Genomic DNA, 16,578 nt, shown 5'->3' on the forward strand with positions numbered 1-16,578 from the left:
AGCTGCAAGCAGGTAGGTTCGCTTCTCTCCCCTTAGTCCCACGTAGCAGTGAGTCTGTTGCCAGCAGAAGCTCACTGAAAATATAAAACCTAATAAATACTTTCTTTACTAGTAAGCTCAGGAGAGCCCACTAGGAGCACCCAGCTCTGGCCGGGCACAGATTCTAACTGAGGTCTGGAGGAGGGGCATAGAGGGAGGAGCCAGTGCACACCAGATAGTACCTAATCTTTTATTTAGAGTGCCCAGTCTCCTGCGGAGCCCATCTATTCCCCATGGTCCTTACGGAGTTCCCAGCATCCACTAGGACGTCAGAGAAATGAGGGCCTCCACCCCTGGGGATAGAGAGCTGTCCTCATCCATATCATCATCCACATTAGGCTGATCAGTATCAGACTGGAGCACCTGTGTCAGTGAGCCCTTATGTGAAACCAACAGAGGGGGCTGAGAAGCCTTCCGGGTATCTCCTGCTTTAGCTATACAATCAATAGACTGTTTTAACACTCTTTGTCTCTCCTTTTTAGCTGCAGCTAATTCTGAATTGACATTCTGAATCATGCTCCTAAAATTATCTAACCAGTCAGGTGCATGTGAACCCTGTCCCTATGGAGATCAGGAACATTGTTCACACGAGGGACCCCGCTGATGAAGGGGTAGAGTTACAAGCAGCACACAACTATGTCCCCAGACATATTTACACCACTGCAAATACAGCGCAGCTCACTGAAAACACCTCCACACAGACCCTCGAGAGGCCCTGGAGTGAAAATGAGGTAACAGATACCAGCACACAAACAGCAGCACAATGTGTGAATATAAGTGTACAACCTGTATAAGTGCGGCGGCGCTGCCGCTAGAGAGCTCCCCCACTGCTTTGACCCACCCTGGTACCAGGACAGAAGTCTAACAGCGTGGGTCCACGGAGGAGCAGCGTTCATGTAGCCTTGATGATCCGCAGCAGCAGGAAATGGCGTCTTTTCGCCTCTGGTTCCACTCCGGAAAGCCCCGCCCCTTGCAACATTGGTGTGCGGTCCCTGTAGCTTGTTGATTATACTGGCCATGTTAAAACATATTAAACATAACAGTACACACAAGCCTTTTCTGACAGCGAGCACTGCTGATGAGAGCCAGTTTTGTCTGCGGGGGGCACCACAGCTCATGGCCCGTAACCGCTGCACGACATGCCGCCAAACTGCACCAGGGACCCGCTTACCGGGATCCCAGTGTAACTCACCGCACCCTGATCTTCGGCATGTTAAGAGGGTGGCGGCGGCTAGCTGTCAGCGTGGGCACACATACTAACGGTGTGTGATCAGCACCTCAGGAGCTCAGTGTCCTGTCAGCTGGGATTACGAACCATTGACCCTCAGGAGGTTGGTTCGGTCCCCCCTCTAAGTCCCACGATGCAGGTAGCCTGGTTGCCAACCAGGGTTACCTGAAGATAACAAATAAAGAAAACTCTATGGAGCTCCAAAGAAATGCACCCAGCTCCTGGGCACATTTTTCTAAACAGAGTCTGGTAGGAGGGGCATTGAGGCGAGGAGCCAGCACTCTCTCTAAAGGTTTTAAAGTGCCAGGCCCCAGATCTATACCCCATGGTACTAAAGTAGAGAACCCCAGTATCCACTAGGACGCAAGAGAAATACTTAAAACCAAGAAATGCTAGCATAGAATTTGGAAGGTTACCTCTAGTTCCATCATGAGTCTTGCTGCGCTTATGTTTCAGCTCCTCTACTGTGGATACAGACTGGCTCCTTGGCATCTTAGTGCCCCTTCTTGTGGGGGATCGGTTCTCTTGGACAAATAAATTCCTTCTCACTTTTGTTGCTTTTAATAAAAGTAAAAAAAAAAAAAAAAAAAAAAGAGAGAGAGACAAATAGTCAGTGTCCCTCTTGAAGCTCTGCTATACTGAGCAGACAACTTTCATATTTCTGTATTTTCTAATTTTCAACATTTAAGAGGGTGAGTGAATAAAGGTAGAAGCGGATACCAGCATCAAGATACGCACAAACAAGGAGGGATTGAGAGGGTGGAGGCAATCCTAAAGAAATGTTGCTGTAATGGAAGCCAACTTAGGCTGTCTCATACGAAGCACATCCCTGCTATGCACACAAGAAAACAGAACTAGAGAGCGACTATATTACATTCCACAAGTATTGACAGAAAGCGTTTAAGGACTCTTAATGTAAGTGGTTGCAGTCTGTTTAGCCTGAAATAGAATGTGCTTTATTTCTGATAAGGACTTTTTAAGGTGAAGTAGATTCTGTCCTTAAAAAAGGCATATACTAAATCCTTAGCCATGGGAACAAATCGTATGCAATATTGCAGAGATGGTCAGTTAGATATAGTCCACATTGAGTCAGAGCTTCCAGAATTATTTCTTTATTATCATAAGACAGTTACTGCCACTGTACTATGTGAATGTTATGCAGAATACGGAGGGAGGCATACTCAATTTAATTGTAAGTATAAGGTACGTACACTACCCCTTTACATCAGGCCTTGTGAAACTACAAGTCCCAGCATTAGCTGCTACAGTTTTGCCATTAGGGTATGCTAAAACTGTGGCGGAGCATGCTGGAATGTGTAGTTTCACAACTGCTGGAGAGCCATAGGTTGGCCAGGCCTGCCTTACATCATACTTTGTGATAACATAAAGCTCTTCACTTACATTGGTCACTGCTCTTCACCTATCTTTCACTTCTTTCCTACCATTAAGTCTTAGACTACTCTTGTATGAATGCTCTGTACACACACCTAATTTACCTTTAGGAAGTTATCCTTTAAAATGCTCTAATTTCCTCTACAGGGGGCATGATAAGGCCAAATTCATGTTATAACCTCCAAAAATCAGCATCACTCGAAGCATAAACAAACGATGCACACATATTCGCCAAAAGGTGTTCCACTTTAGTCATTCCATACCTTCAGCATCTTTCGGTGGTTGTGCTTGCAGAGGTAACTTTAATTTCTCAACCATTACAACCAGATTAGAGTTTGAGCTCTCCTATTAGGAAAACAAATGCAAGAACATTGCTTTAAAAAACAAAAACAAATCTTTTTTTTTCCAAATACTGGGACTTTCAGTGAAAGGAGATATGAAAGCATGCCAATTTCAAACTCAGATTCAGGTGAAAAAAATAAGATTTTACTTACCGATAAATCTATTTCTCGTAGTCCGTAGTGGATGCTGGGGACTCCGTCAGGACCATGGGGATTAGCGGCTCCGCAGGAGACCGGGCACAAAAATAAAGCTTTAGGATCAGGTGGTGTGCACTGGCTCCTCCCCCTATGACCCTCCTCCAAGCCTCAGTTAGGATACTGTGCCCGGACGAGCGTACACAATAAGGAAGGATTTTGAATCCCGGGTAAGACTCATACCAGCCACACCAATCACACCGTACAACTTGTGATCTGAACCCAGTTAACTGTATGACAAACGTAGGAGCCTCTGAACAGACGGCTCACAACAATAACAACCCGATTTTTTTGTAACAATAACTATGTACAAGTATTGCAGACAATCCGCACTTGGGATGGGCGCCCAGCATCCACTACGGACTACGAGAAATAGATTTATCGGTAAGTAAAATCTTATTTTCTCTGACGTCCTAGTGGATGCTGGGGACTCCGTCAGGACCATGGGGATTATACCAAAGCTCCCAAACGGGCGGGAGAGTGCGGATGACTCTGCAGCACCGAATGAGAGAACTCCAGGTCCTCTTTAGCCAGGGTATCAAATTTGTAGAATTTTACAAACGTGTTCTCCCCCGACCACGTAGCTGCTCGGCAGAGTTGTAATGCCGAGATCCCTCGGGCAGCCGCCCAGGATGAGCCCACCTTCCTTGTGGAATGGGCCTTGACAGATTTAGGCTGTGGCAGGCCTGCCACAGAATGTGCAAGTTGAATTGTGCTACAAATCCAACGAGCAATCGTCTGCTTAGAAGCAGGAGCACCCAGCTTGTTGGGTGCATACAGTATAAACAGCGAGTCAGATTTTCTGACTCCAGCCGTCCTTGAAATATATATTTTCAATGCCCTGACAACGTCCAGCAACTTGGAATCCTCCAAATCGCTAGTAGCCGCAGGCACCACAATAGGCTGGTTCAGGTGAAACGCTGACACCACCTTAGGCAGAAACTGAGGACGCGTCCGCAGTTCTGCCCTGTCCGAATGGAAAATCAGATATGGGCTTTTATACGATAAAGCCGCCAATTCTGACACTCTCCTGGCTGAAGCCAGGGCCAGTAGCATGGTTACTTTCCATGTAAGATATTTCAAATCCACCGATTTGAGTGGCTCAAACCAATGGGATTTGAGAAAATCCAAAACTACATTAAGGTCCCACGGAGCCACTGGGGGCACAACCGGGGGCTGTACATGTAGTACTCCTTTTACAAAAGTCTGGACTTCAGGAACTGAAGCCAATTCTTTCTGGAAGAAAATCGACAGGGCCGAAATTTGAACCTTAATGGACCCCAATTTGAGGCCCATAGACAATCCTGTTTGCAGGAAATGTAGGAATCGACCCAATTGAAATTCCTCCGTGGGGGCCTTCCTGGCCTCACACCACGCAACATATTTTCTCCAAATGCGGTGATAATGTTATGCAGTCACCTCCTTCCTGGCTTTTACCAGTGTAGGAATGACCTCTTCCGGAATGCCTTTTTCCCTTAGAATTCGGCGTTCAACCGCCATGCCGTCAAACGCAGCCGCGGTAAGTCTTGGAATAGACACGGTCCCTGCTGAAGCAGGTCCCGTCTTAGAGGTAGAGGCCACGGATCTTCCGTGAGCATCTCCTGAAGTTCCGGGTACCAAGTTCTTCTTGGCCAATCCGGAGCCACGAGTATCGTTCTTACTCCCCTTTGCCGTATAATTCTCAGTACTTTTGGTATGAGAGGCAGAGGAGGAAACACATACACTGACTGGAACACCCACGGTGTTACCAGAGCGTCCACAGCTATTGCCTGAGGGTCTCTTGACCTGGCGCAATACCTGTCCAGTTTTTTGTTGAGGCGAGACGCCATCATATCCACCTTTGGTTTTTCCCAACGGTTCACAATCATGTGGAAGACTTCTGGATGAAGTCCCCACTCTCCCGGGTGTAGATCGTGTCTGCTGAGGAAGTCTGCTTCCCAGTTGTCCACTCCCGGAATGAACACTGCTGACAGTGCTATCACATGATCTTCCGCCCAGCGAAGAATCCTTGCAGCTTCTGCCATTGCTCTCCTGCTTCTTGTGCCGCCCTGTCTGTTTACGTGGGCAACTGCCGTGATGTTGTCCGACTGGATCAACACCGGCTGACCCTGAAGCAGGGGTTTTGCCAGGCTTAGAGCATTGTAAATCGCTCTTAGCTCCAGTATATTTATGTGAAGAGACATCTCCAGGCTTGACCATACTCCCTGGAAGTTTCTTCCCTGTGTGACAGCTCCCCAGCCTCTCAGACTGGCATCCGTGGTCACCAGGACCCAGTCCTGTATGCCGAATCTGCGGCCCTCTAACAGATGAGCACTCTGCAACCACCACAGAAGAGACACCCTTGTCCGTGGCGATAAGGTTATCCGCTGATGCATCTGCAGATGCGATCCGGACCATTTGTCCAGCAGATCCCACTGAAAAGTTCTTGCGTGAAATCTGCCGAATGGAATCGCTTCGTAAGAAGCCACCATTTTTCCCAGGACCCTTGTGCAATGATGCACTGACACTTTTCCTGGTTTTAGGAGGTTCCTGACTAGCTCGGATAACTCCCTGGCTTTCTTCTCCGGGAGAAACACCTTTTTCTGGACTGTGTCCAGAATCATCCCTAGGAACAGCTGACGTGTCGTCGGAAACAGCTGCGGTTTTGGAATATTTAGAATCCACCCGTGCTGTCGTAGAACTACTTGAGATAGTGCTACTCCGACCTCCAACTGTTCTCTGGACCTTGCCCTTATCAGGAGATCGTCCATTTTCTTTGAAGAAGAATCATCATTTCGGCCATTACCTTGGTAAGGACCCGGGGTGCCGTGGACAATCCAACCGGCAGCGTCTGAAACTGATAGTGACAGTTCTGTACCACGAACCTGAGGTACCCTTGGTGAGAAGGGCAAATTGGGACATGGAGGTAAGCATCGGTCCCGGGACACCATATAGTCCCCTTTTTCCTGGTTCGCTATCACTGCTCTGAGTGACTCCATCTTGATTTGAACCTTTGTATGTAAGTGTTCAAATATTTCAGATTTAGAATAGGTCTCACCGAGCCATCTGGCTTCAGTACCACAATATAGTGTGGAATAATACCCCTTTCCTTGTTGTAGGAGGGGTACTTTGATTATCACCTGCTGGGAATACAGCTTGTGAATTGTTTCCACTACTGCCTCCCTGTCGGAGGGAGACGTTGGTAAAGCAGACTTCAGGAACCTGCGAGGGGGAGACGTCTCGAATTTCCAATCTGTACCCCTGGGATACTACTTGTAGGATCCAGGGGTCCACTTGCGAGTGAGCCCACTGCGTGCTGAAACTCTTGAGCCGACCCCCCACCGCACCTGAGTCCGCTTGTACGGCCCCAGCGTCATGCTGAGGACTTGGCAGAAGCGGTGGAGGGCTTCTGTTCCTGGGAATGGGCTGCCTGCTGCAGTCTTCTTCCCTTTCCTCTATCCCATGGCAGATATGACTGGCCTTTTGCCCGCTTGCCCTTATGGGGACGAAAGGACTGAGGCTGAAAATAAGAATTTACTTACCGATAATTCTATTTCTCGGAGTCCGTAGTGGATGCTGGGGTTCCTGAAAGGACCATGGGGAATAGCGGCTCCGCAGGAGACAGGGCACAAAAAAGTAAAGCTTTACTAGGTCAGGTGGTGTGCACTGGCTCCTCCCCCTATGACCCTCCTCCAGACTCCAGTTAGGTACTGTGCCCGGACGAGCATACACAATAAGGGAGGCATTTTGAATCCCGGGTAAGACTCATACCAGCCACACCAATCACACCGTACAACTTGTGATCTAAACCCAGTTAACAGTATGACAACAGAAAGGGCCTCTTAAAGATGGCTCCTTAACAATAACCCGAATTAGTTAACAATAACTATGTACAAGTATTGCAGATAATCCGCACTTGGGATGGGCGCCCAGCATCCACTACGGACTCCGAGAAATAGAATTATCGGTAAGTAAATTCTTATTTTCTCTATCGTCCTAAGTGGATGCTGGGGTTCCTGAAAGGACCATGGGGATTATACCAAAGCTCCCAAACGGGCGGGAGAGTGCGGATGACTCTGCAGCACCGAATGAGAGAACTCCAGGTCCTCCTTTGCCAGGGTATCAAATTTGTAAAATTTTACAAACGTGTTCTCCCCCGACCACGTAGCTGCTCGGCAGAGTTGTAATGCCGAGACCCCTCGGGCAGCCGCCCAAGATGAGCCCACCTTCCTTGTGGAGTGGGCTTTTACAGTTTTAGGCTGTGGCAGGCCTGCCACAGAATGTGCAAGTTGAATTGTGTTACAAATCCAACGAGCAATCGACTGCTTAGAAGCAGGTGCGCCCAACTTGTTGGGTGCATACAATATAAACAGCGAGTCAGATTTTCTGACTCCAGCCGTCCTTGCAATGTATATTTTTAAGGCTCTGACAACGTCCAACAACTTGGAGTCCTCCAAGTCGCTAGTGGCCGCAGGCACCACAATAGGTTGGTTCAGATGAAATGCTGATACCACTTTAGGGAGAAAATGCGGACGAGTCCGCAGTTCTGCCCTATCCGAATGGAAGATTAGATAAGGACTTTTATAAGATAAAGCCGCCAATTCAGATACTCTCCTGGCAGAGGCCAGGGCTAGTAACATAGTCACTTTCAATGTGAGATATTTCAAATCCACCTTTTTCAATGGTTCAAACCAATGGGATTTGAGGAAATCTAAAACTACATTTAGATCCCACGGTGCCACCGGAGGCACCACAGGAGGCTGTATATGCAGTACTCCCTTGACAAAAGTCTGGACCTCAGGGACAGAGGCCAATTCTTTTTGGAAGAATATTGACAGGGCCGAAATTTGAACCTTAATGGATCCCAATTTGAGACCCATAGATAATCCTGATTGCAGGAAATGTAGGAAACGACCCAGTTGGAATTCCTCCGTCGGAACCCTCCGATCCTCGCACCACGCTACATATTTTCGCCAAATGCGGTGATAATGTTTCACGGTGACTTCCTTCCGTGCCTTAATCAAGGTAGGAATGACTTCTTCTGGAATGCCTTTCCCTTTTAGGATCTGGCGTTCAACCGCCATGCCGTCAAACGCAGCCGCGGTAAGTCTTGAAAAAGACAGGGACCCTGCTGTAGCAGGTCCCTTCTCAGAGGTAGAGGCCACGGTTCGTCCGTGAGCATCTCTTGAAGTTCCGGATACCAAGTCCTTCTCGGCCAATCCGGAACCACTAGTATTGTTCTTACTCTTCTTTGCCGTATGATCTTCAATACCTTTGGTATGAGCGGCAGAGGAGGAAACACATACACTGACTGGTACACCCAAGGAGTTACCAGTGCGTCCACAGCTATTGCCTGTGGATCTCTTGACCTGGCGCAATATTTGTCCAGTTTCTTGTTGAGGCGAGACGCCATCATGTCTACAATTGGTCTTTCCCAACGGTCTATTAACATGTTGAAGACTTCTGGATGTAGACCCCACTCTCCCGGATGAAGATCGTGTCTGCTGAGGAAGTCTGCTTCCCAGTTGTCCACGCCCGGGATGAACACTGCTGACAGTGCTATCACGTGATTCTCCGCCCAGCGAAGAATCTTGGCAGCTTCTGCCATTGCACTCCTGCTTCTTGTGCCGCCCTGCCTGTTTACATGGGCGACCGCCGTGATGTTGTCCGACTGAATCAACACCGGCTTTCCTTGCAGGAGAAGTTCCGCCTGGCTTAGAGCATTGTAGATTGCTCTTAGTTCCAGAATGTTTATGTGAAGAGACTTTTCCAGACTCGTCCATACTCCCTGGAAGTTTCTTCCTTGTGTGACTGCTCCCCAGCCTCTCAGGCTGGCGTCCGTGGTCACCAGGATCCAATCCTGAATGCCGAATCTGCGGCCTTCTAATAGGTGAGCCTTCTGCAACCACCACAGAAGTGACACCCTTGTCTTTGGTGACAGGGTTATTCGCAGGTGCATCTGCAGATGCGACCCTGACCATTTGTCCAACAGATCCCTTTGGAATATTCTTGCATGGAATCTGCCGAATGGAATTGCTTCGTAAGAAGCCACCATTTTTCCCAGGACTCTTGTGCATTGATGTACTGACACTTTTCCTGGTTTTAGGAGGTTCCTGACCAGATCGGATAACTCCTTGGCTTTTTCCTCTGGAAGGAAAACCTTTTTCTGAACCGTGTCCAGAATCATTCCTAGGAACAGCGGACGAGTTGTCGGGATTAAATGGGATTTTGGAATATTCAGAATCCACCCGTGTTGTCTTAGCACCTCTTGAGATAGTGCTAAAGCTGTCTCCAGCTGTTCTCTGGACCTTGCCCTTATTAGGAGATCGTCCAAGTATGGGATAACTAATACGCCTTTTCTTCGAAGAAGAATCATCATCTCGGCCATTACCTTGGTAAAGACCCGAGGCGCCGTGGACAATCCGAACGGCAGCGTCTGAAACTGATAGTGACAGTTTTGAACAATGAACCTGAGGTACCCCTGGTGTGCGGGGTAAATCGGAACGTGTAGATACGCATCCTTGATGTCCAAGGATACCATAAAGTCCCCTTCTTCCAGGTTCGCTATCACTGCTCTGAGTGACTCCATCTTGAACTTGAACTTTTTTATGTAGAGGTTCAAGGACTTCAGATTTAGAATAGGCCTTACCGAGCCATCCGGCTTCGGTACCACAAATAGAGTGGAATAATACCCCTTTCCTTGTTGTAATAGGGGTACTTTGACTATCACCTGCTGAGCGTACAGCTTGTGAATGGCTTCCAACACCCTCTCCCTTTCGGAAGAGACGGTTGGTAAGGCAGACTTCAGGAAACGATGAGGAGGATCCGTCTCTAATTCCAACCTGTACCCCTGAGATATTATCTGCAGGATCCAGGGGTCTACCTGCGAGTGAGCCCACTGCGCGCTGTAATTTTTGAGACGGCCCCCCACTGTCCCCGAGTCCGCTTGAGAGGCCCCAGCGTCATGCTGAGGTTTTTGCAGGAGCCGGGGAGGGCTTCTGTTCCTGGGAAGGAGCTGCCTGTTGGTGTCTCTTCCCTCTTCCTCTGCCTCGTGGCAGGTACGACAAGCCCTTTGCTCTCTTATTTTTGTAGGAGCGAAAAGGCTGCGGTTGAAAGGTCGGTGCCTTTCTCTGTTGGGGAGTGACTTGAGGTAAAAAAGTGGATTTCCCGGCAGTAGCCGTGGCCACCAAGTCTGATAGACCAACTCCAAATAACTCCTCCCCTTTATACGGCAAAACCTCCATGTGACGTTTTGAATCCGCATCGCCTGTCCACTGTCGTGTCCATAAGGCTCTTCTGGCTGAAATGGACATAGCACTCACCCGAGATGCCAGTGTGCAAATATCCCTCTGTGCATCACGCATATAGATAAATGCATCCTTTATTTGTTCTAACGACAGTAAAACATTGTCCCTATCTAGGGTATCAATATTTTCAATCAGGGATTCTGACCAAACTACTCCAGCACTGCACATCCAGGCAGTTGCTATAGCTGGTCGTAGTATAACACCTGCATGTGTGTATATATTCTTTTGAATAACTTCCATCTTTCTATCTGATGGATCCTTAAGTGCGGCCGTCTCAGGAGAGGGTAACGCCACTTGTTTGGATAAGCGTGTGAGCGCCTTGTCCACCTTAGGGGGTGTTTCCCAGCGCGCCCTAACCTCTGGCGGGAAAGGGTATAATGCCAATAACTTTTTTGAAATTATCAACTTTTTATCAGGAGCAACCCACGCTTCATCACACACGTCATTTAATTCTTCTGATTCAGGAAAAACTGTTTGTAGTTTTTTCACACCATACATAATACCCTGTTTTACGGTATCTGTAGTATCAGCTAAATGTAACGTCTCCTTCATTGCCAAAATCATATAACGTGTGGCCCTACTGGAAAATACGTTTGAATTTCTACCGTCGTCACTGGAATCAGTGCCCGTGTCTGGGTCTGTGTCGACCGACTGAGGCAAAGGGCGTTTTACAGCCCCTGACGGTGTTTGAGGCGCCTGGACAGGCATTAATTGATTGTCCGGCCGCCTCATGTCCTCAACTGACTGTTTAAGGGAAGATAAACCATCACGTAATTCCACAAATAAAGGCATCCATTCTGGTGTCGACCCCCTGGGGGGTGACATCTGCATATTTGGCAATTGCTCCGCCTCCACACCAATATCGTCCTCATACATGTCGACACCACGTACCGACACACACCGCAAACTCACAGGGAATGCTCTAATGAAGACAGGACCCACTAGCCCTTTTGGGGAGACAGAGGGAGAGTCTGCCAGCACACACCACAAAGCGCTATATATACAAGGGATATCCTTATATTAAGTGCTCCCTTATAGCTGCTTTAATATATATATATATAGCCATTAATGTGCCCCCCCTCTCTGTTTTACCCTGTTTCTGTAGTGCAGTGCAGGGGAGAGACCTGGGAGCCGTTCTGACCAGCGGAGCTGTGACAGAAAATGGCGCCGTGTGCTGAGGAGATAGGCCCCGCCCCTTTTTCGGCGGGTTCTTCTCCCGCTATTTTTCCAGTCAGGCAGGGGTTAAATATCTCCATATAGCCCCTATGGGCTATATGCGAGGTATTTTTAGCCTTGTATAAGGTTTATATTTGCCTCTCAGAGCGCCCCCCCCCAGCGCTCTGCACCCTCAGTGACTGCCCAGTGAAGTGTGCTGAGAGGAAAATGGCGCACAGCTGCAGTGCTGTGCGCTACCTTATGAAGACTGAGGAGTCTTCAGCCGCCGGTTTCCGGACCTCTTCACGCTTCAGCATCTGCAAGGGGGTCGGCGGCGCGGCTCCGGGACCGGACTCCACGGCTGGGCCTGTGTTCGATCCCTCTGGAGCTAATGGTGTCCAGTAGCCAAGCAGCAAATCCACTCTGCATGCAGGTGAGTTTACTACTTTCCCCCTAAGTCCCACGTTGCAGTGATCCTGTTGCCAGCAGGACTCACTGTAAAGAAAAAAACCTAAACTAAACTTTCTCTAAGCAGCTCTTTAGGAGAGCCACCTAGATTGCACCCTTCTCGTTCGGGCACAAAATCTAACTGGAGTCTGGAGGAGGGTCATAGGGGGAGGAGCCAGTGCACACCACCTGACCTAGTAAAGCTTTACTTTTTTGTGCCCTGTCTCCTGCGGAGCCGCTATTCCCCATGGTCCTTTCAGGAACCCCAGCATCCACTTAGGACGATAGAGAAAAGACGTTGTCTTTTTCTCCTTTATACGGCAATACTTCCATGTGCCGTTTGGAATCTGCATCACCTGACCACTGTCGTGTCCATAAACAACTTCTGGCAGATATGGACATCGCACTTACTCTTGATGCCAGAGTGCAAATATCCCTCTGTGCATCTCGCATATATAGAAATGCATCCTTTAAATGCTCTATAGTCAATAAAATACTGTCCCTGTCAAGGGTATCAATATTTTCAGTCAGGGAATCCGACCAAGCCACCCCAGCGCTGCACATCCAGGCTGAGGCGATCGCTGGTCGCAGTATAACACCAGTATGTGTGTATATACTTTTTAGGATATTTTCCAGCCTCCTATTAGCTGGCTCCTTGAGGGCGGCCCTATCTGGAGACGGTACCGCCACTTGTTTTGATAAGCGTGTGAGCGCCTTATCCACCCTAAGGGGTGTTTCCCAACGCGCCCTAACTTCTGGCGGGAAAGGGTATACCGCCAATAATTTTCTATCGGGGGAAACCCACGCATCATCACACACTTCATTTAATTTATCTGATTCAGGAAAAACTACAGGTAGTTTTTTCACACTCCACAAAATACCCTTTTTTGTGGTACTTGTAGTATCAGAAATATGTAACACCTCCTTCATTGCCCTTAACAAGTAACGTGTGGCCCTAAAAGAAAAATACGTTTGTTTCTTCACCGTCGACACTGGAGTCAGTGTCCGTGTCTGTGTCAACCGACTGAGGTAAAAAATAAGAATTTACTCACCGGTAATTCTATTTCTCGTAGTCCGTAGTGGATGCTGGGAACTCCGTAAGGACCATGGGGAATAGCGGGCTCCGAAGGAGGCTGGGCACTCTAGAAAGATCTTAGACTACCTGGTGTGCACTGGCTCCTCCCACTATGACCCTCCTCCAAGCCTCAGTTAGGTACTGTGCCCGGACGAGCGTACACAATAAGGAAGGATTTTGAATCCCGGGTAAGACTCATACCAGCCACACCAATCACACCGTACAACTCGTGATATGAAACACAGTTAACAGTATGAAACAATAGAGCCTCTCAACAGATGGCTCAACAATAACCTGATTTAGTTAACAATAACTATGTACAAGTAATGCAGATAAACCGCACTTGGGATGGGCGCCCAGCATCCACTACGGACTACGAGAAATAGAATTACCGGTGAGTAAATTCTTATTTTCTCTAACGTCCTAGTGGATGCTGGGAACTCCGTAAGGACCATGGGGATTATACCAAAGCTCCCAAACGGGCGGGAGAGTGCGGATGACTCTGCAGCACCGAATGAGAGAACTCCAGGTCCTCCTCAGCCAGGGTATCAAATTTGTAGAATTTTGCAAACGTGTTTGCCCCTGACCAAATAGCTGCTCGGCAAAGTTGTAAAGCCGAGACCCCTCGGGCAGCCGCCCAAGATGAGCCCACCTTCCTTGTGGAATGGGCATTGACAGATTTTGGCTGTGGCAGGCCTGCCACAGTATGTGCAAGCTGAATTGTACTACAAATCCAACGAGCAATAGTCTGCTTAGAAGCAGGAGCACCCAGCTTGTTGGGTGCATATAGGATAAACAGCGAGTCAGATTTTCTGACTCCAGCCGTCCTGGAAACATATATTTTCAGGGCCCTGACAACGTCTAGCAACTTGGAGTCCTCCAAATCCTTAGTAGCCGCAGGCACCACAATAGGCTGGTTCAGGTGAAACGCTGACACCACCTTAGGGAGAAATTGGGGACGAGTCCTCAATTCTGCCCTATCCATATGGAAAATCAAATAAGGGCTTTTACAAGACAAAGCCGCCAATTCTGATACTCGCCTGGCAGAAGCCAAGGCCAATAACATAACCACCTTCCATGTGAGATATTTCAGATCCACGGTTTTTAGTGGTTCAAACCAAAGTGATTTTAAGAAAACTCAACACCACGTTGAGATCCCAAGGTGCCACAGGAGGCACAAACGGGGGCTGACTATGCAGCACTCCTTTTATAAATGTCTGAACTTCAGGTACTGAAGCTAGTTCTTTTTTGAAAGAAAATCGACAGAGCCGAGATCTGTACCTTAATGGAACCCAATTTAAGGCCCATAGTCACTCCTGCTTGCAGGAAATGCAGAAATCGACCTAGTTGAAATTCCTCTGTTGGGGCCCTTTCGGCCTCACACCATGCAACATATTTTCGCCATATGCGTTGATAATGAGTTGCTGTAACCACTTTCCTGGCTTTAGTAAGCGTAGGAATTACTTCCTCCGGAATACCCTTTTCCTTCAGGATCCGGCGTTCAACCGCCATGCCGTCAAACGCAGCCGCGGTAAGTCTTGGAACAGACAGGGCCCCTGCTGCCGCAGGTCCTGACTGAGTGGCAGAGGCCATTGGTCCTCTGATATAAATTCTTGAAGTTCTGGGTACCAAGCTCTTCTTGGCCATCCACGAGTATCGTTCTTACTCCTCGCCTTCCTATTATTCTCAGTACCTTTGGTATGAGAGGCAGAGGGGAGAACACCTAAACCGACTGGTACACCCACGGTGTTACCAGAGCGTCCATAGCTATCGCCTGAGGGTCCCTTGACCTGGAGCAATATCTTTTTTAGCTTTTTGTTAAGGCGGGACGCCATCATGTCCACCTGTGGCCTTTCCCAATGGTGTACAATCCTATTGGAAGACTTCTGGAGGAAGTCCCCATTCTCCCGGGTGGAGGTCGTGTCTGTTGAGAAGATCTGCTTCCCAGTTGTCCACTCCGGGAATGAACACTGCTGACAGTGCTAACACATGATTTTCCGCCTATCGGAGAATCCTTGTGGCTTCTGCCATCGCCATCCTGCTTTTTGTGCCGCCCTGTTGATTACATGAGCGACTGCCGTGATGTTGTCTGATTGGATCAGTACCGGCTGGTTTTGAAGCAGAGGCCTTGCTGGCCTCAGGGCATTGTAAATGGCCCTCAGATCCAGAATATTTATGTGTAGGGAAATAACCTGACTTGACCAAAGTCCCTGGAAGTTTCTTCCCTATGCGACTGCCCCCCAGCCTCAAAGACTGGAATCCATGGTCACTAGGACCTAGTCCTGTATGCCGAACCTGCGGCCCTCTTGAAGATGGGCACTCTGCAGCCACCACAGTAGAGATACCCTGGTCCTTGGAGACAGGGTTATCAGCCTATGCATCGGAAGATGAGATCCAGGCCACTTGTCCAACAGGTCCCTCTGAAAAGTTCTTGTATGGAACCTGCCTAATGGGATTGCTTCGTAAGAAGCTACCATTTTTCCCAGGACTCGCGTGCAATGATGCACCGCTACCTATTTTGGTTTTCAGGAGGTCTCTGACTAGAGATGACAACTCCTTGGCTTTCTCCTCCGGGAGAAACACTATTTCTGGTTTATGTCCAGAACCATCCCCAGGAACAGTAGACGTGTCATAGGAACCAGCTGTGACTTTGGACTGTTTAGAATCCACCTATGCTGTTGTAGCACTTTCCAAAATAGTGCTACCCCGACTACCAACTGCTCCTTGGACCTCGCCCTTATAACGAGATTGTCCAATTACGGGATAATTACAACTCCCTTTTTTTGAAGGAGTATCATCATTTCGGCCATTACCTTGATAAAACACCCTCGGTGCCATGTACAGTCCAAACGGCAGTGTCTGGACTTGGTAATGGTAATCCTGTACCACAAATCTGAGGTACTCCTGGCGAGGATGGTAAATGGGGACATGCAGGTAAGCATCCTTGATGTCCCGGGATACCATGTAATCCCCCTCGTCCAGGCTTGCAATAACCGCCCTGAGCGATTCCATCTTGAACTTGAATTTTTTTATGTTCAAGGATTTTAAATATAAAATGGGTCACACCGAACCATGCGGTTTCGGTACCCCAACCCGTGTGGAATAGTAACCCCGTCCTTGTTGAAGTAGGGGCACCTTGAGTATTACCTGCTGGGAATACCGCTTATTAATTGCCTCTAGCACAGCCTCCCTGCTTGAGGGAGTTGTCAGCAAGGCATATTTTAGGAAACGGCTGGGGGGAGACATCTCTAATTCCAGCTTGTACCCCTGAAATACTACTTGGAAGAAACAGGGATCCACCTGTGAGCGAGCCCACTAATTGCTGAAATTTTTGAGACGGCCGCCCACCGTACCTGGCTACACCTGTGGAGCACCCGCGTCATGGTGTGTACTCACAGGAGGCGGGGGAAGAATCTTGAT

The 16,578-nt window shown here is 48.4% G+C and overlaps 1 protein-coding gene across 2 annotated transcripts in view; it reads right to left on the minus strand.

Moving 5' to 3' along the window:
• Positions 1-16,578, minus strand: part of TICRR (TOPBP1 interacting checkpoint and replication regulator) — a 143,708-nt gene that overhangs the window by 23,485 nt on the left and 103,645 nt on the right. For both annotated transcript variants that reach the window (XM_063925784.1, XM_063925783.1), the window contains exons 14-15: positions 2,923-3,004; positions 1,684-1,824 (exon numbers count right to left, since the gene is read on the minus strand). In XM_063925784.1, coding sequence (XP_063781854.1) covers positions 1,684-1,824; positions 2,923-3,004 — 223 coding nt within the window. The remainder of the gene's footprint in view (positions 1-1,683; positions 1,825-2,922; positions 3,005-16,578) is intronic.

Source organism: Pseudophryne corroboree, chromosome 6 (genome assembly GCF_028390025.1).
Source record: "Pseudophryne corroboree isolate aPseCor3 chromosome 6, aPseCor3.hap2, whole genome shotgun sequence".
Taxonomy (NCBI): domain Eukaryota; kingdom Metazoa; phylum Chordata; class Amphibia; order Anura; family Myobatrachidae; genus Pseudophryne; species Pseudophryne corroboree.